We start from the raw sequence: 27405 nt of genomic DNA on the forward strand, positions 1-27405 counted from the left end.
TGGTTGTCGTAAGTGGTTGATGGGGAGGTCATGTGTTTTGTTCTCTTTCTTTTGCTTTTATTTCTGTGCTTATTCGAAAGAAAAAAAAAGGTTGGTTTGTTTCTTTGTTTTGACTGCCCTTTGGCTTGTCATTGTCTGTGTCTTAGAAACATGCACATGCACACACACACACACACACACACACACACACACACACACACACCTGCAGACACAAAAGGAAGGAATGCATATACATATTCTCCTTCCCATGACACCTCATTCAATACACACCACAATCTCTTTAGACCTTTTTCTTACAATATACTTTTCCTCTGATACATAACATGAATACTTTTTTACACTAATATTCACATGCATTCCCTTTCCTTTATCCACTTCTTTACTCCTTTCTGTCTAAAAACACTTATAGTGAAAAGACGTTAAACTGAAGATAAAAAGGAAGGAATTAATGCTCCCCCCACCCCCCACCCCCATCCCTTTTTCTCTTCCCTCAGGTGATGGCCCAAACGGCTGACCATCGTTTCCGTGTGCTGGTGGGGGCGCAGAGGGAAATCCGCACCTGGATCATCAAGGTGGAGAAGATCAAGGCCATCTACCACACGCTGAACATGTTCAACTTTGACATGTCTCACAACTCGCTCATCGCTGAGTGCTGGTGCCCGCAGAGTGCCCTGGACGACGTGAGAGGTGCACTGAGGAATGGAGAGGTGGGTCCTTGGAAAGGGCAGGGGGGGCGGGAGGAGGGAAGGGTTGGCTGTTAGCGTTGATGGTGGTTGGGGGGGGGGGGGGGGAGGGAGGAGGGCTTTGGCAACAAGGGAGTATTTCATTGTGTGGGAGTGTCTTGCAGTGTTGGGAGTATTTGGCAGTGATGACTGTTTGACTATGTGAGAGCATTTGGAATGAGAAATTGGCATCGTGTACATTACCATGTCCAAAAGTGGTGTCAGGCGTAAGTTTGACCTATTTTTTGAAGGTGCAAATAATAGAACGAAGCAGTGTAAGACAAACAGTATTTATTGCAATTTTTAGTTTTTGTGTGTTTTTTTTTTTTTTTTTTTTTACAATATCACCCATGTTTGTTTATTGATTCCTTTATTCATTTACTCGTTGTGTCATAAAGATGGCCAGTGGCAGCACTGTACCCAGCATCATTCAGCCAATGGACACCAAGAAGCAGCCTCCAACCTTTTTCCGCACCAACAAGTTCACCAACGGTTTCCAGAACATTGTCAATGCCTATGGCATTGCCTCCTATGGAGAAGTCAACCCTGGTAAGCAGTGTGTGTGTGTGTGTGTGTGTGTGTAATGTGTATGTGTGTTTGTGTTTTATAGTGCGTGCATGTGCATGTCTCTGTGGGTGTGTTTTGTCATGTCTGTGTGTCTGTATGTGTGCAGACGTTTTGAGTATGTGTGTATGAGTGTGTGAAATCCTTGAAGAAGTTTTTTGTTTTTGCTGTAATAGGGCAAGAAATGTAATGAGAATAACTGAATACTCTCAGTTTATTGTATCTCATCATGACCAAACTTGGTACATTTCCATATGTACATTTTCACTGTGTGTTGTAATGTTCATGGTGTCTCATTTAAAAGAACCAAATACTGCAAGCCCATTGTATCTCATAACAGGAAGTGTTTAGCACAATGTCATGGGTGTGATTATGACTTCACAACGCCCCATTTTGATTAAACATACTATCACTGTGTCTGTGCTGTCTGCCTAGTGCCTGTCTTTTGTTTTTCCTATCTCAGAGTCTCTCTTTCTCTCACTCTTTTCCTGTCTTCCCTTGTTCTTTCTTTGTTCTCCTCCTTCCTTCCCTTTTACTATCCTCTACTATGAAACACACACACACCACCACCACCACCACTACCACCACACCACACCACACCACACCACAGCACAACACACCACAACACACACACACACACACACACACACACACACACAACCCCTCCCCCTCCCACAACCCCTACCCCCATGTTTTGTTTTTTTTTCTTCGTAAGTGGAAAGACGTTAAAGTGAAGACGACGACGACCCACACACAAGATTCAAGATTTGATTAACCTTTTTGACCCATGTTGGGGCATGGAGGGCTTCAGAAAACAACATAATCAAGAACACAACAAGGATTATCATAATGGTTGCCTCAGTATAAAATAAGAGTTAACATTCCTTCTTCTGTACAAAATTAACTTACGCTACATTGCAAATTTTAATGAATTTACTAAGTCTAAGGAGAACCCATTTACACACATGCACACACACACAACTCGCACTCACACACTCTTGTCTCTCTCAGTCTGTCTCTGTCTCTGTCCCCCCATCCCCCGTCACCCCCCCCCCACCCCCCCCCAACCACCCTCTCTGTCTCCCCTCCTCTCATTTACCATTCCTGTCCTCATTTGTTTTCGTTGGTTTGTTGTGCAGCCTTGTACACCTGCATCACCTTTCCCTTCCTGTTCGCCATCATGTTTGGCGACGCTGGCCACGGATTGGTGATGTTCCTGTTCGGTCTCTGGATGATTTACGGGGAAAAGAAGTACAAGGCTGGCAACAATGAGGTGACTTGATTTAGTCCACACACTGCTTGTTGCTGGACAGGGAGTGTCTGGATTATTTTATTATTTTATTACTAGTTGTGTTATCATTGCTCTTTGGTTCCATTAGGGTTGGGTTTTTTTTTAAGTGTCAGTGTGTGAAATTCAGTTCTGGTTTGTTTTTGTTTGGGTTTTTTTTTTGGGGGGGGGGGGGGGGAGGGGGGGGGGAGAGAGCATGTTGCCAATATAATCTGGCCAATCCCATTAAGGAAATCTTTTTTTTTTTTGTATGTTTTATGTCTGTATGTATATTTGTTTACTTATCAGAGTATTGTTGCTGTTGCTTCAGTAGAATTTTTGCCAGGGACATTACTTTTCTTGGCATGGGCTTTTGAGATACATGTGCTAATTACATGCTGTACTCAGGATCTGAATTCATCTTTTCATCCAAAGACTTGCATCCAGACCACCACAAAAGGTCAAGTGGAGCAGGGTGGGGAGAAGTAAAACTACCTGTCAGTACTGGGGTTGATCCCTTGGCCTTTGTTTCCAAGTCAGACTTGTTCACCGCTCAGACTTTATGGTTATAATTCATGGCAAAGCCGTTTCTTTTCTTTTCTTTCTTTTTCTTCACTTTTTAACACCACCTCAGATGCATGAGTTTATGAAGCACCAGGTTTAGGTTTCTTTCTCATTTTCCCTTATTTCTTTAGAATTCTGGGGAAAAAAAGTTGCTTTGGTGCCTCAACATGCGTGTGTTATTTAGTGTGCTTTTTGACTCACTTGCGTAAACAAAGTGAGTCTATGTTTTAACCCAGTGTTCGGTTGTCTGTGTGTGTGTCTGTGTGTCCGTGGTAAACTTTAACATTGACATTTTCTCTGCAAATACTTTGTCAGTTGACACCAAATTAGGCATAAAAATAGGAAAAATTCAGTTCTTTCCAGTCATCTTGTTTAAAACAATATTGCACCTCTGGGATGGGCACAAAAAAATAAAAAATGAAGCCTAATTATATGCAAACTGCATTTACTGTTATATTTATATTTTTTGTATTCTCTAAACTTGGCACTTTGATCTGATATTCTGACCCAACAACAAGTTTCAGTTTCACTTTCACTTTCTCAAGGAGGCGTCACTGCGTTCGGACAAATCCATACACGCTACACCACATCTGTTGAGCAGATGCCTGACCAGCAGCATAACCCAACGCGCTTAGTCAGGCCTTGAGTGCATGCTTACATATTTGTGTACCTATGAAAATGGATTTCATTTTACGTAATTTCGCCAGAGGACAACACTCTCGTTGCCATGGGTTCTTTTTCAGTGCGCCAAGTGCGTGCTGCACACGGGACCTCGGTTTATCGTCTCATCCGAAAGACTAGACGCTCAGTTTGATTTTCCAGTCAAACTTAGGAGAAAGGGCGAGAGCGGGATTCGAACCCACACCCTCACGGACTCTCTGTATTGGCAGCTGAGCGTCTTAACCATTCTGCCACCTTCCTCCTTAAACAACAACAAGAGCAGTCATTATTATCATTTTCTGTTCAAACAGGAACTTCTTTTGCTCAGCATGGAAGTTTTATTTATTTTGCAAATGTTTTGGTGCAGAGGTAAAAAAGGAAAATTACTCTAATTAATGCTAGGGGACTTAATTTGCTTTAAACTGATCTTTCTCATCTTAAACATTACATTTTGAAATTATACTCAATACATAAAAAGCTTGGATTTTTTTTAAGTGCATCACAAGTCAGTCTTGAAGGCCTTGCCTCTCTTGTTTTCCTTGTTGGGCAATAATTATCTGGAATGATTGATTATACTGAGCAGAGTGAGCAGAGTGCCTCAGACTCAGGAGGTAAAGTATCATGTAATGATAAGACACAATTCTTGACCATATCTTTATGAATGTGATCACTGTTCCAAAATGCTGGACTGGTTTTCCATATTTGCATTATTGCTGTCATGATGATGAGGAGGAAATAACATATTTACATTGTTATCACAATAAAGAATAAATACAATACTTGATATGATGTTTGTACATATTTACGATTCCAGTGATGATGAGAATCTGTTGGGTTTGATTTTGTTTCAAGATTGCCAATACCTTCTTTGGTGGTCGCTACATCATCACATTGATGGGTCTCTTCTCTATCTACACTGGACTGATCTACAACGATGTCTACTCCAAGTCTGTCAACATTTTTGGGTCAGCGTGGAGACAGCATGACTATTCGTAAGTACTGGCACAGAGATGTTGACAGTGCAGTGGTAACAACAGCTTCTGATGTCAGCTTGGAGTAACCCTTTAACTGCATTGAGCATGCTGTGATAACTACGATTTTAATGTTAGCTGTAGGTAATAGCTTTGGTTGATTGAGATTACAGTGATAACTACAGTTTTAAAATCTGCTGAAGACATTTCTTTAATTGATTCAGAATGCACTAATAACTAAAAGTGTAAGGTCTGCTGTAGATAGTGTTTTGATTGATTGAAAGAGCTATGATAACTTCAGCTATGATGATAAAGTCTGTTAGGCTGCCATCAAAAGAGGAAGCTAGTCAGGGATACAGAGGGGAGGTATCCTACTTCTGGAAGGTTATCGGCTGTAGCTACTTTTGTTTCTCCGCATAGGCATATGGTAGTTTGCACAGGACAGGAGTCGGACTCCCTGCTGGAGTCTGCACTAGTGGGTCACACTCAGTATGTTAGATAAACTTAATTTTAGGAAAAAATTTCCTTCAAGAATAGTCATTTAATTGACTGCATGTTTGTCATTTGGATATGACTCATCAGTGACAGCTTAAAGTCTGTTCTGAATAACCATTTGATTGCAAATGATGATTGATATGGTACAGAGTTGTTATTCCAGTAACTGCTGCTACTATTGTTCTAAACTCTACTGATAATATTACTTTGATTTGCATTGTGTGATACAGGGGTGTTGTTTATGTTCAGCTGGACAGGATGTACAGTGAAGTTGTTTTTTTTCCTACACCAATAATTTCAGCTCTGATTTTTGTTTGTTTTTTGACTGTATTCTATGCTGTTTCCTACTTTCTGAATGAAAAGCATTTGGTGTTCCTTTTTTAATGAGGAATTCTGTTTGTTATGAGGAAAGAAATTTGATAATGATTTCCCGATTCTCCTGTGTCGGCAGAAATGAAACTCTTGATGAGGGAGCGGACAAGGACCTGATGCTGGATCCTCTGGACTTCTTCAGAAACCACACACCCTACCCCTTTGGGATTGACCCTGTGAGCTTGTGTTTGTGTGCATGAATACGTTAATGTTTGTTTGTTCGTTCTTCTGTTTAACATGTTTCCACTAGGGGCGGGTGTGTGTGTGTGTGTGTGTGTGTGTGTGTGTGTTTGGTGTGTATGCGTTCATACTTGCCTGTTTCTGTATGTTTGTTTGTGAATGTGTGATTACATTAGTGTGTGCATACTTGTGTGTTTCTGTATGTATGCGTGTGCTTTCATTTGTGAGTGTGTGTGTGTGTATGTGATCTGTCTGCATGGATGTGTGTGTGTGTGTGTGTGTGTGTGTGTGTGTGTGTGTAAGCTTGCACAGTGCAGACCTCTGTGTGTGTGTGTATATTTTTGCAAGCTCAAACATGTATGTGTATATGTCAGTGTATGTGTATTTAGACATTAATTATGCGTCATACATTACTTTTTGGATTTCCAGTAATTTTTCAAGCAGTACCTTGTTGTTCACAATTCTTGCCATTTCACTTAAAAACAAAATTCCTTGCTCAGGTTTGGCAAGCGTCCGCAAACAAGATTGCCTTCTTGAATTCACTGAAGATGAAACTGGCTGTGATCATTGGCATCTCCCAGATGATGTTTGGTATCTTCCTCAGCTTGTTTAACCATTTGTAAGTAAATATATATATTTACTCTTTCATCTGACATTCATACACATACACACATACTTGCACACAAACACATACGCACACACACACACACACACACACACACACACACACACACACACACACACAGAGTCTTTTGGACTTTGCACAGATATACATTCAGTGACTTGTATGCAGATGTTGTTGCTTAATATGTTTAGTTTTTCAAGAAAGAGACACATAAACTCATTCACATTACAACTGTATTCAGTAGTTGTTTTTTTGTTGTTGTTTTTTTATTACACACCTGTCTGTTGGCAGATCAGTTTATAATCACAGTTGGAACAGTTAATATTTGAACTAAAAAATCCTAAATGACTCTCATTGAGACATGTAAAACGCAGTTGTCTCTTCTACGAAAGTTTCATTCTGGGACAGAGGTCACAGATTTACTGTTGTGACAGGTCACAAATGGAAAATAATAAGACTGTCAGTCATCTCATGAACTTAACTTTTGTACAATGCAGGCATTTCAGGAAGTATCTGAACATCTTAGTGGAGTTCATCCCAGAAGTGATTTTCCTGGGCTGTCTGTTTGGATACCTGGTTGGGCTCATCTTCTACAAGTGGGTCACCTTTGAGCCCCAAGACTCCAAGTGTGCTCCGGCCCTGCTGATCCGTAAGTCAGGAGGGGTGGAGATGTGTGTTTGTTTCTCTGTTAAGTCAGGAGGGGTGGAGATGTGTGTTTGTTTCTCTGTTAAGTCAGGAGGGGTGGAGATGTGTGTTTGTTTCTCTGTTAAGTCATGAGGGGTGGAGATGTGTGTTTGTTTCTCTGTTAAGTCATGAGGGGTGGAGATGTGTGTTTGTTTCTCCGTTAGTCATGAGGGGTGGAGATGTGTGTTTGTTTCTCCGTTAGTCATGAGGGGTGGAGATGTGTGTTTGTTTCTCTGTTAGTCCTGAGTGGTGGAGATGTGTGTTTGTTTCTCTGTTAGTCATGAGGGGTGGAGATGTGTGTTTGTTTCTCCGTTAGTCAGGAGGGGTGGAGATGTGTGTTTGTTTCTCTGTTAAGTCAGGAGGGGTGGAGATGTGTGTTTGTTTCTCCGTTAGTCATGAGGGGTGGAGATGTGTGTTTGTTTCTCTGTTAAGTCATGAGGGGTGGAGATGTGTGTTTGTTTCTCTGTTAAGTCATGAGGGGTGGAGATGTGTGTTTGTTTCTCTGTTAAGTCAGGAGGGGTGGAGATGTGTGTTTGTTTCTCTGTTAAGTCAGGAGGGGTGGAGATGTGTGCTTGTTTCTCTGTTAAGTCAGGAGGGGTGGAGATGTGTGCTTGTTTCTCTGTTAAGTCAGGAGGGGTGGAGATGTGTGTTTGTTTCTCTGTTAGTCCTGAGTGGTGGAAATGTGTGTTTGTTTCTCCGTTAGTCCTGAGGGGTGGAGATGTGTGTTTGTTTCTCTGTTAAGTCATGAGGGGTGGAGATGTGTGTTTGTTTCTCTGTTAAGTCATGAGGGGTGGAGATGTGTGTTTGTTTCTCTGTTAAGTCATGAGGGGTGGAGATGTGTGTTTGTTTCTCTGTTAAGTCATGAGGGGTGGAGATGTGTGTTTGTTTCTCTGTTAAGTCATGAGGGGTGGAGATGTGTGTTTGTTTCTCTGTTAAGTCAGGAGGGGTGGAGATGTGTGTTTGTTTCTCCGTTAGTCAGGAGGGGTGGAGATGTGTGTTTGTTTCTCTGTTAAGTCAGGAGGGGTGGAGATGTGTGTTTGTTTCTCTGTTAAGTCAGGAGGGGTGGAGATGTGTGTTTGTTTCTCTGTTAAGTCATGAGGGGTGGAGATGTGTGTTTGTTTCTCTGTTAAGTCATGAGGGGTGGAGATGTGTGTTTGTTTCTCTGTTAAGTCATGAGGGGTGGAGATGTGTGTTTGTTTCTCTGTTAAGTCAGGAGGGGTGGAGATGTGTGTTTGTTTCTCTGTTAGTCCTGAGTGGTGGAGATGTGTGTTTGTTTCTCCGTTAGTCCTGAGGGGTGGAGATGTGTGTTTGTTTCTCTGTTAAGTCAGGAGGGGTGGAGATGAAAGGGTGGGGATGTTTTGTTCGTTTCTCTGTTACGTCAGGAGGGGTGGAGATATGTGCTTGTTTCTCTGTTAAGTCAGGAGGGGTGGAGATGTGTGTTTGTTTCTCTGTTAAGTCAGGAGGGGTGGAGATGAAAGGGTGGGGATGTTTTGTTCGTTTCTCTGTTACGTCAGGAGGGGTGGAGATGTAGGGGTGGGGATGTGTGTTTGTTTCTCTGTTAAGTCAGGAGGGGTGGAGATATGTGCTTGTTTCTCCCAGACAGTCTTTCAAGGGAAGGTGTGGGCTGCAAGTCTGGGCAGAACTTCTCATTTATAGAATCAACATTATTTTTGTTGTTGTTTGTTTCTTTGTTTTGTATGCATCAGTCTTTTTCATTTTGTACCTGCATATGCACATATACAGAGACTTTACCATACACACATAGACACACTTTCACACACACACACACACACACACACACACACACATTAGGAGCAACACCCCCAACGTTGCATCTGCCTGTGTGTTCCCTGTCTTCCCGTTAGAGCCCATGTCATGCTCTACTGTGGGTTAAAAACCAGACACAGGCCAAAAAAATCCCATTTTTGATGGGACTCAAATCCATGTTCTTCTAGTCATCAATCCACAATGCTTATTGCTTCACCATGGATGCTGGTTGAAAAATGCCATCTTTGTTTGTGCTTGCGTGTTCTGTATGCCTTTGAATGAAAGAATGTATATAATCGTTGTATGGTAGTGACTTTGTTGTACACCAGTGTGTCTGTGTGTATATATGTATACAGACACACACATGCAGACATATGTTTACATGTATATGCATTTATTCTGCATGGGAGTGTAATAATGTGTGCAGAGTACATCAACATGTTCATGATGACGTATAATGAGCCGCCCGTCAATGGTACCTCCAAAGTGAGCTGTACACAGTGGACCTTTTATGACAATCAGGTCAGTCCAGTTCACATTCACACACGCCTGCTCACACACCCTCTTCCTACCCCTTCATCTTTTTGTTACTGTATTTATTTCATTTTATGTTATTCTATTTTATTTTTTATTTTTATTTTTTGTTGCTGCCCCATCATCTGCACCGTTTCAGTGGCATTACTCCCACGCCGCTCATTTAGATTCCTCCATACACGGCCACACTGAGTTTGTTCATCACAGTTCCAGCATCGGCAGTCCGCAGGGAACGATCGATATTAGGTCACCAGGAGGCCACACACCAGAGGAGACCGTGCACTGCTGCTGAGTCACTTCGGTGGTGTTCAGTGGTGCCTGTTCTGATTTACTGAACTTAGGACACCACCTACTAAGCCCCCTACTAACGACAATAATGGCTTAGTCGCAGAGCCAGACTGAGTGAGCCTCCCTCCCAGATTGGAGACCACCACCACATGCCTCAGACAACAGCCCCCCATGAATCTGCCGACACTGAAGACATTGACAGGACTCACCCCAAGCACAGAAGTGGAGGGGTATTGAAACTGAGGTCACCATGAGAGCAGGGCATGAAAGGCCACAGACTTTGAGACTGTTTTGTTTATATTGTGATGATGAAGGAGGAGGAGGATGACGATGACGATGTTGCTATGGGGGTCCATTTTGGTTTGGGACTGCGTGACAAGGCTGATCTCTATGCTTCCTGTCGTTATGAATCCTGGTGTTAACCAGGCCCGAGAGACACAGACACTTGCAGTGTTGGTCAGGTAATTAGAGCAACACACCCAAAGATGCATCCGTGAAGTGGATGACACTCGACTGTGTGGTCCCAGTCTCCCCATTTAAGCCCGCAGCACACTCAGCAATGGGTAGGAGTCGGCCATGGGGCGAAAAACCCATCTCCGCTGGGATTCGAACCCACGTCCTGCCAGCTGTCAGTCCGCGACGCTAACCACTTCGCCACAGCGGCTGGTGTCATTGTATTTATTATTCCCTCTGTATTAAATTATTATTTTAATACAGCAGTAATGGCTTTGATTTAGATTTGTGTGCATTAGTCACTCAAGTCTGTGCTTGGAAGCACCCTTTTCACAGGTGCGACAGTTTGGATGTAATATAGAACCCAGTTTGGTATTCTGTACTGCACTGTGTCAAACTGGCGCAAGCTGTATCATAGGGTGTGCTCTGTTTCACCCCAACATTTCTCCTCCTGCCTTGTTCCAGTTATTATTATTGTAATACAGAGCCAGAATGATTGTAGAATATACAAGTTTATCAATCATTCGGTTCATCATGTCCTTACAGGAACCATAACTGTAATATATACTTCACCATTGTCTTTTAGGAATTTTAACTATAATGTATATCAGATAATGATAAATACATATCTGAATTAAAGCATAGAGATAATTACATAATGTGCGGTATGTCGGTTTATCAAAGAATGACACAAGGGTTGGAGTAATTTTGTTTGAAAAAAAAAAGAAAAAAAAGTGTCAATCAAGACGTGGTGACATAATGTGTTTTTTTATGTGACAGTGGTTGTTTGTGACATGATTATTGAAATGTTACGCACAACAGCGGTGATTTGTGATGTGACAGTGGTGGTGGTATGACATGACAGTAGTGATTTGTGATGTGACATGACAGTAGTGATTTGTGATGTGACATGACAGTGGTGATTTGTGATGTGACAGTGGTGGTGGTATGACATGACAGTAGTGATTTGTGATGTGACATGACAGTAGTGATTTGTGATGTGACATGACAGTAGTGATTTGTGATGTGACATGACAGTAGTGATTTGTGATGTGACATGACTGGTGATTTGTGATGTGACATGACAGTAGTGATTTGTGATGTGACAGTGGTGGTGGTATGACATGACAGTGGTGATTTGTGATGTGACATGACAGTATTGATTTGTGATGTGACAGTGGTGGTGGTATGACATGACAGTAGTGATTTGTGATGTGACATGACAGTGGTGATTTGTGATGTGACAGTGGTGGTGGTATGACATGACAGTGGTGATTTGTGATGTGACATGACAGTAGTGATTTGTGATGTGACATGACAGTGGTGATTTGTGATGTGACAGTGGTGGTGGTATGACATGACAGTAGTGATTTGTGATGTGACATGACAGTGGTGATTTGTGATGTGACATGACAGTGGTGATTTGTGATGTGACATGACAGTGGTGGTGGTATGACATGACAGTGGTGATTTGTGATGTGACATGACAGTAGTGATTTGTGATGTGACATGACAGTAGTGATTTGTGATGTGACATGACAGTAGTGATTTTTGGTGTGACATGACAGTGATTTTTGGTGTGACATGACAGTGGTGATTTGTGATGTGACATAACTGGTGATTTGTGATGTGACAGTGGTGGTGGTATGACATGACAGTAGTGATTTGTGATGTGACATGACAGTAGTGATTTGTGATGTGACATGACAGTAGTGATTTGTGATGTGACATGACAGTGGTGATTTGTGATGTGACAGTGGTGGTGGTATGACATGACAGTAGTGATTTGTGATGTGACATGACAGTAGTGATTTGTGATGTGACATGACAGTGGTGGTGGTATGACATGACAGTGGTGATTTGTGATGTGACATGACAGTAGTGATTTGTGATGTGACATGACAGTGATTTTTGGTGTGACATGACAGTGGTGATTTGTGATGTGACATAACTGGTGATTTGTGATGTGACAGTGGTGGTGGTATGACATGACAGTAGTGATTTGTGATGTGACATGACAGTAGTGATTTGTGATGTGACATGACTGGTGATTTGTGATGTGACATGACAGTAGTGATTTGTGATGTGACAGTGGTGGTGGTATGACATGACAGTAGTGATTTGTGATGTGACAGTGGTGGTGGTATGACATGACAGTAGTGATTTGTGATGTGACATGACAGTAGTGATTTGTGATGTGACATGACAGTGGTGATTTGTGATGTGACATGACAGTGGTGATTTGTGATGTGACATGACAGTAGTGATTTGTGATGTGACAGTGGTGGTGGTATGACATGACAGTAGTGATTTGTGATGTGACATGACAGTAGTGATTTGTGATGTGACAGTGGTGGTGGTATGACATGACAGTAGTGATTTGTGATGTGACATGACAGTGATGATTTGTGATGTGACAGTGGTGGTGGTATGACATGACAGTAGTGATTTGTGATGTGACATGACAGTGGTGATTTTTGGTGTGACATGCCAGTGGTGAATTTTGGTGTGACAGAGGTGGTGGTATGACATGACAGTATTGATTTGTGATGTGACATGCCAGTGGTGAATTTTGGTGTGACATGACAGTGGCGATTTTTGGTGTGACAGAAAAGCGTACAGATCAGTCTGCTGGTGCTGGCGGTGCTGTCTGTGCCAGTCCTGCTGTTCGTCAAGCCCGTCATCATGTATGTCATGCACAAGAAGAAGACAGCGGTAGGTGTTATGTGTGTGTGTGTATGTGTGTGTGTGTGTGTGTGTGTGTGTGTGTGTGTGTGTGTGTGTGTGTGTGTGTGTGTGTGTGTGTTGTGTTTATGGAGTGTGTGTGTGTGTGTGTGTGTGTGTGTGTGTGTGTTGTGTTGTGTTTGTGGTGTATGTGTGTGTGGTTTTGAGTGTGTTTGTGTGTGTTTGTGGTGTGGGTGTGTGTGTTGTGATGTGGTGGTGTGGTATGGTGTTGTGTTGTATTATGGTGTGGTGTGTTACATGTGTTGAGATGGAGACAGACTGAGAGATAGAGAGGTTGGCATGTGTGTGTTTTTTTGCATGTGTATGTGTGTGCATGTGTGTGTGAGTGTTTATGTGACTGTCCCTTGATATTTCTTCCTCATATATTATATAGATTGTACTCACCAAAGGCATAGGTAATACCACTCACATACCTTGCATTTGGTTGGTTAATGTATTATTATCTTATATTAACTGATACATTAACATTAGGATTTATTATTTATATTAATTACATGTATGTATGTCTGAATGTGATTAAATGTTTAAAATCTGCATTATGTGAGAATGTGGGATGGACACATGTGCATTGCATTTGTGTTGGATTTTTCGCATACACAAACTGAAACTCATACATGTATGTGAATGCAAAGTTTGAACTTTAGTTTTGTCAGGGAAATGGTTAAAATTTAGAAAAATGTTGAATATTCCTTTGCAGCCCAAATTTGGGGACTGTTTTGGTCAGAAATTCCTTGAAAAAATCACCTGTCAGCAATTAAAAAGATAAGTCTGAACTAACAGGCGTTTGTACAGGCTGTTAGCACTTAGATTATAATGATTTATTTGTAGGCGCGCACACACACACACACACACACACACACACATACACACATGACAGGAAAAACAATTACTTCTGTTTGGTATGATGAATATATACTGAATCAAGCCAGGCCAGACATTAGTCGAGGGAGCTGTCAATCATGAGGTGATTTGATTTGAATGTGTGCAGTTGGCTCTTCAGGCGCCAGGGATGCGCTCCACTGATGCTCTCATCGAGAATGAACACACCACAGATGTGAGTTGTTTTTTTTTGTTGTTGTTGTTGTTTTTTGTTGTTGTTTTTTTTTACTAGTTTAGCCATTACAATGTTGTTTTGGGTCTGAACAGTGGGTGCTTTTTATTAAGTCCCATTGGAACATGTTTCTTGGCTTCCATTCTCAGAACTAAATGTAGTATTCATGGCTTGTGTCCAGACAAAAAAGTGCACTAAACCAGACTGATTTTGAATGTGTAGAAGATTGGACTGTGATTAAAATTTAGAAAGTAAGTAATTGTGAGTGTACATGTCTGAATTAGATGAGACTTTATCTAGTTTGAAATCTGATAATGTTTACACTCTTTAAGTCTGAGATTCAGTGTAACACTGTACCCAGACTGGTTAAAAAAAAGAAGAAGAAAGAATGAAAAAGAAAAAAAAAAAGCACACGTCAGAACAGGTCAGATTGAAGAAGTGTATGAGAGAATAATACCTTCAGGTAGAGTGAGATTTGCGAGTTACTATCCATTTGCCTGAAAATATTGTTTGTTAGAATATTCCAGGCTAGAATTTTTTCAGTGAACATTTCTTTGCATGTGTTCCTTATATCTAAATTACTATAGATGTGACATCTTTTAGCGAGCTGTTTTCAAGACTATGTGCCTGTGTTTTCTAATATATATGATCTTTGTTTCGTAAATTTTGCTTTACAAATGTACTTCTCTTATTTTTCTGGTGTGTCCAAGAATGCAGAGATCTTGATTTTGATTGGGGATGATTGGTGATGCCTCAAAGGAAAATGATTTTTTTTTTTTTTTTTTAATCATGATCAGTTCTGTTTCTTCTAGTCTCCTCTCTGGCAATACAGGATTGCTTGTTTTTTTTGTTTTTTTATTTATTTTATTTATGTTCTTATTTTTCATATTTTTGGTTCATGCTGGGCATTCAAAAAGAGGCTTTCTTTTTATGTTACCCACAATTAAGGGGTGTGTATGTGTGTATGTGCTTGGTGTGTCAGAACACTGCACAAACCCCAGCAACAGGATCCCCTTCAGAGACGGATGGAGGAGTAAGTGAAATGTCTGTCATTTGAGGCTGTTTCAGGACTCTGCTGGGCATGAGTTTGGGTTTTCTTCTCCTTTAGTTTTTCTGTGCATGATAAAAGCTTTGTTGTATCTTTCTTTCTTTTGGTTTTGCTTTTTCAACTATTGAATGTTCAGTTTGTTGTTAAAAAAAAAAAAATAAAAAAAATAAATAAAAGACTGTTGCTTTGACAAAGATATGCTGCTTACGTTTTGCTGTCAGTTTTGTCCTTTCAAATTTCAGTGGTTGTTGAAATAGCCATTTTTATCTCTTTTCTGTGTATTCTTGCTTCTGCAGATGGCCGCTGTTGTCAGCCCATATTAACTGCATGGATCATAATTCATTGTCTTTTATCAGTGGTCCTTAAGGTCATATATGAAATGCTGTTTGTGCTTTCTGTCCACTATGTCATTAAATGTCCTTTCGACAAGCAACAATGACAATTTTAGACCAGGTGCAACATGACAATAAAAATTTTAGAACAGCAACAACACTGTCAGCAACAAAAAGCTTTTGTTTTATGTTCTGTAAAATGTTGTCACACTGTTAACCTGCTTTTCAGCTTTGTTGATCAGTGTCTCCAAGTTGACATTCTGCTTCAACACAGCAGATGCTTGATTTTTACACTGTTGACTGTGAGCTGTTCAACCCGTACAGGATGGCTGAATGTAGTTCTGGAGTTATTCCAAATGGCAACATTTGCAAAGGGAGAGTTCAGAGGTGACACACAGGATCACATTGTTTTGGATCACCAATGCTGTGTGTAGTTTTAAAGTTCTGAAGGTTGTGACTGGGGTTGAAAATGTTCCTTCATCAGTTGAGAATATCATGCATCTTTGGACTGAACTTGTACTAAGACTGAAGTAAGGTTTTCATGGATTAACATCCGTTGGGGAAAAGATAAGTTTGGAGGTTAGTGGGGTTTGGGAGTTGAGGGATGGAGGGGAGGGTGGACTGACAAGTCTGGGGGTCATTTATTCTCTAACCCTCCCCCTTCCTTTGTTCCTGCTCCCTCCCACCCTGCCTGTGGATCTGTTACAGGAAACTTCTGAACGTCATGTCCGCCTTCAGAAACTAAGGGTTTCACTAGTTTTACTTACTTTTCCCATTTACCCCCTGTTTCTTTCCTGTGCATGGCCAGCTTTTCCTCTATATTCTTACATGTTCCCAGATATTTATTGTTTGGTTTGTGTATTGAAAGGTTAACAAGGAGAGGGACACATTTCATAAAACTAATTCAGCTGTAAACAAAATTTTTTTTAAAGTCTTAATTCTTCACCAAGATTCAGATTCTTCATCATGTTATTAGCAAGTTTAAACAAATAAATTCACATATGCATGACAAGTAAATGTGCATGTGTGCACATGTACAAATGCTGATGACACAAAACACAAGCATGCATGGATGCATAGACATAGGCACTAAGCTGGCTTGCAGGACACTATTGGACACATGTCTTCATGCTCAAACCACTGGACTGTCGCCTCTGTCAGCTTCCCTTCATCAGTCAGTAATATCAAGCATTTCAGTGACTGTATGATGTATCTGTATCAAGGCTGAAGTGCAGACTTGTATTATCTGTTTTCATCATTCACACTCTTCTGTTTGTCAGGGGAAAAAGAAAGGATTGAGGCCAGGGAGGGGGCTGGGTGGGGCTGGAGGACCCTGGTAACTCCAGAGGATGTTTATTCTGTAAAACCCCCATCTGCCTGTGGATCTGTTACAGGAGACCTCTGTCAATTATATCCGCCTTCAGAATCTTGGGGTTTCTCTAGTTTTACTTCTCCTCCCTTTTTCCCGTCCATTTCCTTACCCGCTGGCTTTTTCTGCATACACATACATGTTCCTGGCAGGGAGAGACAGAGAGAGATGGAGTGATTAGCATGTGTATGTGTTTTGTTTTGTTACATATTTGTAAATGTAAAATTTTCTGTTTGACCAAGATACAAACTGAGTGTAATGTTATCAGGAAATATTAAAACAAACAAGTTTTCAAACAGATTTACACAGTCATGTGCATTATGTGCTTATCTATGCACATTTACACATGCCGGCATGGATGCATAGATGTGTACACATATATGTCTGACACCTGCATGCACACCCACACTCATTCATGCACCCACACACACACTGCTCCAACCCCTACACACACACACTTATACAAACATGCACATGCGCAGTGGCAGAGTTTACCCCCACACTTTTACCTTGCTTCTGGCTTTTATATCTGACCTATTGTGATCCAGTGGTTGGCTGCTTGGCGTCAGATCACTGTGTGTGTGCCACATGTGAAACATATTTCCAGACCTTAGGCTTCAAGCATGAGTTTCCCTGATTTTATTATATATATATATATAATTTTTTTTTTTTTCTCTCAATTTATTTAGTTATTTGTATGTTTGTCTATTTATCTGTTCATCTGTTTATTCATTTTAATTATTCATTTATTAATTCATTTATTTGTTGGTTTTTTTATTTGCTTATTTTCAAAGAAATTGATTGTGCATCTTCCAAGTATGCTCCAGTAACTTGTTTATTTTTCACATAGTTCACTAGCTTCAGCACACCCAGCTCTTCAGGAATGCAGCCACATTCCCCCTGCAGCCGTTTAGGTGGCACCAAGCTGATCTCTCAGATTTTTATCATCATCATCATCATCCTTGTTATCATCATCATCATCATCATTATTATCCTTGTCATCATCATCATCATTGTCATTATGTACAACTTCTAATATAGATTGTGATCATCACCACCATAACGAAACTTGGGTACTATTACGTAGATTCTGATCATCATCAGCGTCATTGTTAATACAACACTGTCTCCACAAGATTTTATTATCAACATGATTTGATCATCAACAAATAAAGCATTATCAACATCATTTTTACAGCATGTATGAATTATATGATTGGTGGCTCCTTCACTAATGGTGATGAAATAGTGATGAAAATAATGCAGAAAATGATATATAGAAAACAAAATGAATTACTTTTCTGTTATGATGATACCATTGAAAAACCAACACCGACTAACAATGTAAACATGGGATTAGAGTGTATGTATATATATATATATATATATATGCTGATACGTCAGTCTGATGGTATGTTGGGGTACATCTGCTGAAGATCAGTTCCCCTCTCTCCCTGCTTGCCATCACTGGACATGAATGTTACCGCTGCTTATATGTGCGTCACTTTGGTGCTGCAACTGTGCAAAGATTCGGGAAACTTATGTCAGACTGTGTCCACTGTTTGAGCTGAAGGAAGGGGTGTTGAAAGCCAGTGTTAAAAAAGGATGTTGGAAACTCCTTTGTGAAAGTGCACCACAGAAATTTTGAGTGTGAATGATGAAGCAGAGGGAAGGGAGGGAGAGGGAGAGAGAGAAAGAGAGTGTGTGTGTATTGAGTTTGTGTGTGTGTGTGTGTGTGTGTGTGTGTGTGTGTGTACATTGTTTGAGTTTGTGTGTGTGTGTGTGTGTGTGTGAGAGAGAGAGAGAGAGGGGGGGGGGGAGGGGAGAGAAAGAGAGATTGTGGTTAAACTGTAAGATAACTCAGTATGTAGCAGTGCAGATAGTTGCTGCAAATCTCTTTGGGAAAAGGATCACCACTTACAAAGGCTATCATATTGCTTGTGGTATGGAGCATAGTTTGTAATGGTGTGTATATATATATATATACCATATGTATATATATATTGAAGCATTACAGTCAGCTGAGATAACATGGTGAACGGTTGCACATATAGTCAAGGACTAACTTCAGCCAGCCATCTTTAGAGGAAAAAATTCAATTCTTTTATCAGCTTTAGACTTTTTTTTTTTTTTTTTTACTCTGTGAGTGTGAATTATGATACACAAAGGAAATTTTCAGACTTGTCAGTTTGCTTTTTACTGCCATTGTTTTTTTTTGTTTTGTTTTTCAGCTTTCATTCAGTTATCTTGCTGTTGATTCAGTTAACATTTGTTTGCTTTTCACTTGTTACTGGTTATTTCTGTTGAAGTAAGCACAGTAAATGTGGCCTTTCCAGCGCAGAGATTGGTTGTTGTTGTAATGTAAATCTGGATATCAGGTTCATTTTGATTCATGATTTGCCCAGTAGTGTTTTTAGGTCTGTGTTTATATGTTTACGTATCTCATTTTCTTAAAACTAGTCAATGAATTTCTTGAATTTTCTGTATTATTATTGTTCATTTGTTTATTCTGCTGTTGTAAATTTATCTTTCTGTGTGAAAAAAGTGCTGGGAGTATCGTGTGTTTTGTTGCTCAGCGTACAAACCTGTTTTTCACATTCAGTTTCTGACCAGCACAGCACACCCATTGACCTCTGTGATCTGTGTGTCTGGAACAGCCTGAAGCCGGTGTTGTGAATCGTTCTGTCAACTCTGAAGAGGATGAGGTCATGGATGGAAGCAGGACTATTTTTATTCAGGATGAGGAAGAGGATGAGAAGGTAAGCCAAGGCATAACAAAGTGTAGGGTGTTTTTTTCTGTGCCTTAAACTTTAGGACATTTTGTTTCTTGTTTTTGATTGTGATGACTGAAGATTGGGTTATTGACGATGCTGCAGTAGAGATCCCTGTGGGACAGGGACTACATGCTTCCGTTCAAACCGCATCCCAGCGTCAACCGGGCCCTGGTACTGGTCAGAAAGTTTGAGGAACGCTCCCAAAGATACATCAATAAAGTGGATGGCCCTTGACTATGTGATCCCAGCTTTTCCCTTTGAACCTGAAGCACTCTTGGCCCTGGTTAGAAGCAGGCCACGTGCTAGAAATCACACCAAAAACCATCTGTTATGGGTCTCAAACCAGGATCATCTCAGTTGTCAGTCGGTGATGTTAACCACTTTGCTGTGGTGGCTGGTCATGTGTAACAAAGTTACAGCAAGTATATTTGTTGAATGGAGGATGGAAGGGATGACATTGTTATACAGGAATTGTGAGTAAATGTGGCTGGATGGATTTAACTCACTCTGGACAATGGAACGCTATAGCGTTCCTGACGTAAGGCAGCGTTCTGGACGATGGGACGCTATAGCGGTTTCAACAATTAAATCTTTTTCCACGTTTTCCTCATGGGGTAGCATAAAAATTGCAGCTACACCATGCATTGCAAATGTGTCAAGGGTAGAATGGATAGTTTCTTCGTGAGGTTCCATAATTATACACTCGCTGGTGAGCCGTTGACCTCGACACCCCACATGACAAGCTAATCTGATTACGTATCAAAAATGGCGTCGCGGGCGATACAAGTGGAAATTTTTAGAACAAACTAGATCACGACAGTGGCTTTCTACTGCTGCTGAAGTGATTGAAATGCTTCAAACGGAAGGTTTTGACATCGACAAGGATGATGAAGATGTTGAATAAAGTATCTGCAGTGAAGAAAGGTTCTGACAGTGACTCAGCTTCTGAGGACTGTGAAGAGAGGGAGGCAGGTGGGTGTACACATGATGTGAGGAGAGGGGTCAGTGGGTCAAGTACAGTGAATTTCATTCGGTTACTTTGTGTTTTGTGATTTTTTTTTTCCTAACCCAAACAAATGGGCCGTCTGCAGGGAAAAGCAAGGGAGAAAACTATTCTTCCGGAGTGAGTTAACATACTGGCCATCCATAGCTTGCACAGGTTTGACACGCTCTCCCAGGGGAGAGCAGCCTGAACTTCACACAGAGAAATCTGTTGTGACAAGAAAAACAAGAGAGGCAAGGCCTTCAAGACTCACTTGTGATACACTTTAAAAAAAAATCCAAGCTTTTTATGTATTGAGTATAATTTCAGAATGTAATGTTTAAGATGAGAAAGATCAGTTTAAAGCAAATTAAGTCCCCTACCATTAATTACAGAGTAATTTCACCTTTTTTACCCTCTGCACCAAAACGTTTGCAAAATAAATAAAACTTCCATGCTTAGCAAAAGAAGTTCCTGTTTGAACAAAAAATGATAATAATGACTGCTCTTGTTGTTGGGTCAGAATATCAGATCAAAGTGCCAAGTTTAGAGAATACAAAAAATATAAATATAACAGTAAATGCAGTTTGCATATAATTAGGCTTCATTTTTTTTTTTTTTTTGTGTGCCCATCCCAGAGGTGCAGTATTGTTTTAAAAAAGATGACTGGAAAGAACTGAATTTTTCCTATTTTTATGCTTAATTTGGTGTCAACTGACAAAGTATTTGCAGAGAAAATGTCAATGTTAAAGTTTACCACGGACACACACACACACACACAGACAACCGAACACCAGGTTAAAACATAGACTCACTTTGTTTACACAAGTGAGTTAAAAAAGAAAAAAAAGCGTATTGCAGTTACAATTATTACAAATTATTTATGAATTTGTAAATGTTTTTTAAAGTAAAAAAGAAAAGATTATATATGATATGTATATGAAATGTTGATGAACACTGTGCTGAAGGTTGATGAACACTGTGCTGAAGGTTGATGAACCTATGATGAACACTGTGCTGAAGGTTGATGAACACTGTGCTGAAGGTTGATGGACACTATGCTGAAGGTTGATGAACACTGTGGTGAAGGTTGATGAACACTGTGCTGAAGGTTGATGGACACTATGCTGAAGGTTGATGAACACTGTGATGAAGTTTGATGAACACTATGCTGAAGGTTGATGAACACTGTGATGAAGGTTGATGAACACTGTGATGAAGGTTGATGAACACTGTGGTGAAGGTTGATGAACACTATGCTGAAGGTTGATGAACACTATGCTGAAGGTTGATGAACACTGTGATGAAGGTTGATGAACACTGTGATGAAGGTTGATGAACACTGCTGAAGGTTGATGAACACTGCTGAAGGTTGAGGTTGATGAACACTATGCTGAAGGTTGATGGACACTATGCTGAAGGTTGATGAACACTGCTGAAGGTTGAGGTTGATGAACACTGTGCTGAAGGCTGATTAACACCGTGCTGAAGGATGATGAACACTGTGCTGAAGGCTGATGAACACTGTGCTGAAGGTTGATGAACACTATGCTGAAGGTTGATAAAGTCTGTGATGAACACCATGTTGGAGGTTGATGAACACTATGCTGAAGGTTCATTATATGCAGAAGGTTGATGAAGACTGTGATGAACACTATGCTGAAGGTTGATGAAGACTGTGCTGAAGGTTGATGAACATTGTGCTGAAGGTTTATGAACACTGTGCTGAAGGTTGATGAAGGTTGATGAACACTGTACTGAAGGTTGATGAACACTAGGTTGATGAACACTGTACTGAAGTTTGATGAACACAAGGTTGATAAACACTATGCTGAAGGTTGATGAATACTATGCGGAAAGTTGATGAACACTGTGCTGAAGGTTGATGAACACTAGGTTGATGAACACCATGCTGAAGGTTGATGAACACTGTGCTGTTTATTTGCAGTTTGAGATGGGGGAGGTGTTCATTCATCAGGCCATCCACACCATTGAGTTCTGTCTGGGCTGTATCTCCCACACTGCCTCCTATCTCCGACTGTGGGCTTTGTCCCTCGCTCATGCTCGTAAGTCTGGACAAAGGTTTTTTCTCTCTCTTTTTTTATTTTATTTTTATTTTATTTTATTTTTTATTTTATGTGCATGTGTTGTTCACTCACAGTTGCTTTTACTTTGTATGACATGCTGACATGCATGCATACATTCTGTCTCTCTCTCTCCCAGATATAAGCATTTGCACACACACATGCACACACACACACACACACACACACACATGCACACATCCACCGACTCACTCACCTGTCTGCAGACTTTTATAAGGACGTAGAAACATATGAACATATGTCCTGTACATGGTTTTGTTTCTATATGATTTGTGAAATTGAACTTTTTCTATGGTACTGTATGCGCAAATGTTTGCCACAAGGTCTGCAAGAAAAGGGTTCATTTATGTTTTGTCATCTGGTTCTCTTACATTGTTCAGATCACTAGCGATGACAGTGTGTTCAGTGTAGGTAGAGGCAGTCTTCTACAATTCTTTCCACGTTAAGTGATTTCAGTGTGCGTACAGTGTAATTTGTTGTGTTTGACATTGTGTTCAGTGTAGAGGTAGTCTCCTTCAATTCTTTCCATGTTAAGTGATTTCAGTGTGTGTACAGGGTAATTTCTTAGTTGTTGTGTATGGCATTGTGTTCAGTGCCAGTTATTGTGTATTTGTGAGACGCCAATCATTACGCTGTGGTGTGTGTGCTGCTTTCAGAGTTGTCCGAGGTGCTGTGGTCAATGGTGCTGAGTATTGGGCTGAAAGTGAACATACCCTATGGGGGCGGCATCATTGTGTTTGCCGTGTGGTTCATCTGGGCCAACCTGACTGTGGCCATCCTGCTGCTGATGGAGGGGCTGTCCGCCTTCCTCCACACCCTGCGTCTGCACTGGTGAGTCGGTTGGCTGAACGCAGAGGTGGCTGGGTCCTGTGAGACAGCATGTGGCCGTGTTTGATGCATGGGTCACCAACTTTTGTTGTTTCGCTCTCCTTGTGTTGTCATTGTTGTTGTTGTTGTTTGAGGAAGGTGGCAGATTGGTTAAGACCCTCAGTTGCCCATATAGAGAGTCCGTGAAGGTGTGGGTTCAAATCCTGCTTTCGCTCTTTCTGCCAAGTTCAACTGGAAAATCAAACTGAACATCTAGTCATTCGGATGAGATGATAAACTGAGGTCCTGAGTGCAGCATGCACTTGGCACACTGAAAAGTAATCCATGGCAACGAGAGTGTTGTTCTCTGGCAAAATTCTACAGAAGAAATCCACTTTGATAGGTACACAAATATATAAGCACGCACTTAAGGCCTGACTAAACGTGTTGAGTTATGCTGCCGGTCAGGCGGGCGCCATAGCCGAATGGTTAAAGCGTTGGACTTTCAATCTGAGGGTCCCGGGTTCGAATCATGGTAACGGCGCCTGGTGGGTAAAGGGTGGAGATTTTTACGATCTCCCAGGTCAACATATGTGCAGACCTGCCAGTGCTTGAACCCCCTTCGCGTGTATACGCAAGCATAAGATCAAATACGCACGTTAAAGATCCTGTAATCCATGTCAGCGTTCGGTGGGTTATGGAAACAAGAATATACCCAGCATGCACACCCCCGAAAGCGGAGTATGGCTGCCTACATGGCGGGGTAAAAATGGTCATACACGTAAAAAGCCCACTCGCGTATATACGAGTGAACGTGGGAGTTGAAGCCCACGAACGCAGAAGAAGAAGAAGAAGCTGCCGGTCAGGCATCTGCCTAGCAGATGTGGTGCTGCATATATGGATTGGTCTGAACACAGTGATGCCTCCTTGAGAAACTAAAACTGAAAAAAGACTGTAACTGTTGTTGTCGATGGTTGTAGTGGTGTGTGTTGTGGCTTTCCTCCACACCCTGTGAGTTCACTGGCTGATTGCAGAGGTTGTGGAGTCCTGTGACAGTGTATGTCAGTCTTCACTGCAAGAGTCACCTATTTTTATTGTTTTGCTTTGTTTTTTTTCTGTCAAATTTTGATGGTTGTAATGGTGCAAATGTGTGTAGATATTGTTTAGGTCTGGGTTTAAAGAATTGCTTTTTAAAAGAGTGCTAACTGGTGGAGTTGTTGAACAGTGGTTTTTTTGTTTGTTTGTGTGTGTGTGTGTGTGTCTGTGTCTGTCTGTGTGTTTTGTTTTTTGTTAGGAACACTAGTTTCATGAAGATGTAGTTTTGAGTTGACTTATGATTTTGTTTTTGAGAAATGCTGGACTGAAAGCAGGAAGCTACTTTTGAAAATGCTACCCTAATTGTGCACCCAGTAAGTACTGACACAAACACTGAAGTTCACTGTGTATATTCTGGTGTGATGATTCACTGTGTGTGGGTTGTTTTCCTGCAGGGTGGAGTTCCAGAGCAAGTTCTACGTGGGGGAGGGGGTGCTGTTCCAGCCATTCACCTTCAAAGACATCCTGCAGATCTCCTCACTGGAGGACATCAAGTAGTTCAGTGTGCAACATGCTGCTGACAAGTTCATTGTAGTTTTAGAGAGTGTCCGTGTTTGTTTGTCTTCCTCCATCATCTTCTTGAAGCATCATCTTCTGTCTCACCTGCACTGTTTGAAAAAAACCCGAAGAAAAGGCTGCAGTGAATGTGCTTTGGGGAAAATGTGTTACCAGCATTCTAAGCAAAAAATTAGCAGATTGTCTATATAATTTGGTGAAATTTTGATAACTTGAACAAAAGGACTTGTTTCTTTCATATGTTGTGCCCAAAGCTGTCTGTGTCTTAGCTTGGCATTTAGTTCATTATCTCCTTCCCTTTAGCATGATACTTCGTTTTTACTTGATTTCACTTTTATATGTTCTGTATGGGCAGGAATAATCTTTTCTATTATCTGGTCGAAATTGTATGATCATTATTAGTTTGGCATATTTTTCTGCAGTGAGTTAAGAATAAGATACAAGCAGTCTTAAAAAAAGATTGGTATTACCTGATACATGCAGCATTAGAAAAGAACAGTATTGTCAGGTCTACTTGGTGAAATATCAAGATGGAAACAGTGTTTTGGATGTAGGAGTTTCTGCAATGGACTGTGCAAGAGATTATTTTTTCCTATCTTTTCCTGGCATTGATAGAGCCACATTTCTTTCCAGACCTTTGGAGATGGTGCTTTGGGATGTTACTATGTGAGGTAGATAGTGGTGGGGTTTTAAAGTGTGTTTCTGTTGATTTGAAGTGAGAAATAGTTCATTGAAATTGAAGTAGTGGCGTTTTGTTTGTTTGTTTGATGTCTTTAAAGTATGCGTTTAATTTGTTCAGGATGGATTTGGTGTTTTAGAAAGAAGAAAAGAATTTCCATGCCTGTTTATGTAGCTGTATTTAGTATGCATACATGTTTTTTTTTTGTTCTCTCATTGTGTTGGAGACAGCAAGAGAATGTGTCTCTTGCTCTGCCCCTATCAGTTATTTCTTAAAGCTTTAAATGTTTCTTTTAATTTGTGTGCGTATGTGTGTGTGTCTGTGTGTGTGTGCACCTTTTTCAATGCAGCAAAAAGTTAATTTTACAGTAAACGTTTCAAATCTGACCTATATATTTGTCTGTGTGTGCATGTCTATCAAGTCATGATGATATACAAAGATTACCTGTGTTCAGTTTTAGAAGTGAAGGGCAAACTGTTGCTGGTTTTTGACACAGGGTACCAAACGTTAATGTGCTGCTGCATTGGAAACAGAGCTGAAAGAAGCTGTTATCAGTATAAGGGTGAACAGTTAAAAGGGTTTATCAGCTGTAGTATAGGTCAGTTTTGATGCAGCTATCACAATCAGTATTTTTTCGTTTCTTTGGAAAGCACTAACATGTTTTGATTTGTTTTCTTTAAATTATTTTGCAGGTTTTTTTTTTCTTTTTATAGTGTTGTATGTTTTGATTTAAGCACCAGCTGATAACCAGTGATATATGGTTTAAAGAAGCTACTTAAAAGACACCCACCCACTGCTGTGTGTAAAAACAAGTGCTGTCTTATGATATGTGTGTATGTTTTACCTGGCTGTAATGACATTCCATATCTGTTCATCCCTTGCCAAGACTGTCTGAAAGTCTAATTGAACAAAATGTTGAATTTACAAAAGAAAAAAAGTCCCTTTTGTTTTCATTTGTCAGTAACCTTACATTTACATTATAATGGAGAAAACAACTGATATTACTAACTCGGTAAAATGTGAACACTTACTATGACTTAGCAAACAGAACTAAAGTGTGTGGTTGTAATATTTTGCCACACTTGTCACCTTGTTCCAAGTAAGAATTGAAATGCCCTATTTGGGGGTCTGTATTTGCCTGGTATACAAGCATTAACCTGTTCATTTCATTTTAATGTTGCACATGCTGTCATGTTTATTCAGGTAGTATTTGCTCACACACAAAAAATGACAGTAGCTGTTGAGTTGTGACATGAAAACTCAGACTTTGTTTTTAATTTGTATCTTTAATTAAAGGACTTCCCACACAGGCAATGCAAGTTCCCCAGAATGTGAGTGCTGCTTGGGGATAAGAGAAGTGACTTATGCATATTGCTGACCGTGTCACTTTTCTATGTGGTTTGTTTTAACAGTTTAATTGTATGTAAAACAGTGGTCTTCTGCATTCCAGATTTTTTTTTTTTTTTGTTTGTTTGTGCCAACCACTCCAGCAACAGTAAATTGTCTTCCGTCTATTTCCCTCATTTTTACTTTTATTATTTTCTTTTAGATTGATGCATTTTGTAGTTAGTGGTTTGTTTGCATGTGGTTCGGCTTTTTGTTTAAAAATATTTTTTTTAGCATTTTATGCTATGGATTTCTTTTTTTCTTTGTTTTTCAATATAGATCTACAAAATAATTTCGCTTACATAGTCTTCCAAGTGAATAGAAAAAAAAGTTTGTCCTGATATGGTGCTGTTCTCTCCTAAAAAGTATA

The 27405-nt window shown here is 40.4% G+C and overlaps 1 protein-coding gene across 4 annotated transcripts in view; it reads left to right on the top strand.

The window, feature by feature from the left end:
• The window catches only part of LOC143292804 (V-type proton ATPase 116 kDa subunit a 1-like), a 38013-nt gene that overhangs the window by 9917 nt on the left and 691 nt on the right, over nt 1-27405 (top strand). The window contains exons 10-24 of one of the 4 annotated variants that reach the window (XM_076603389.1): nt 495-707; nt 1121-1271; nt 2426-2559; nt 4630-4769; nt 5695-5791; nt 6296-6414; nt 6918-7069; nt 9299-9393; nt 12757-12861; nt 13880-13945; nt 14925-14975; nt 19349-19450; nt 22396-22513; nt 23209-23383; nt 24850-27405. The exon at nt 24850-27405 is cut by the window's right edge and continues 691 nt beyond it. In XM_076603389.1, the coding sequence (XP_076459504.1) occupies nt 495-707; nt 1121-1271; nt 2426-2559; nt 4630-4769; nt 5695-5791; nt 6296-6414; nt 6918-7069; nt 9299-9393; nt 12757-12861; nt 13880-13945; nt 14925-14975; nt 19349-19450; nt 22396-22513; nt 23209-23383; nt 24850-24952 (1821 nt within the window). In that variant the 3' untranslated portion in view covers nt 24953-27405. Of the gene's footprint in view, nt 1-494; nt 708-1120; nt 1272-2425; nt 2560-4629; nt 4770-5694; nt 5792-6295; nt 6415-6917; nt 7070-9298; nt 9394-12756; nt 12862-13879; nt 13946-14924; nt 14976-16030; nt 16070-16716; nt 16756-19348; nt 19451-22395; nt 22514-23208; nt 23384-24849 lie in introns of all 4 variants that reach the window. The other 3 variants (XM_076603391.1, XM_076603392.1, XM_076603393.1) reach the window with 3 other exon arrangements.

This window comes from Babylonia areolata, chromosome 18 (assembly GCF_041734735.1).
Source record: "Babylonia areolata isolate BAREFJ2019XMU chromosome 18, ASM4173473v1, whole genome shotgun sequence".
Classification (NCBI taxonomy): domain Eukaryota; kingdom Metazoa; phylum Mollusca; class Gastropoda; order Neogastropoda; family Buccinidae; genus Babylonia; species Babylonia areolata.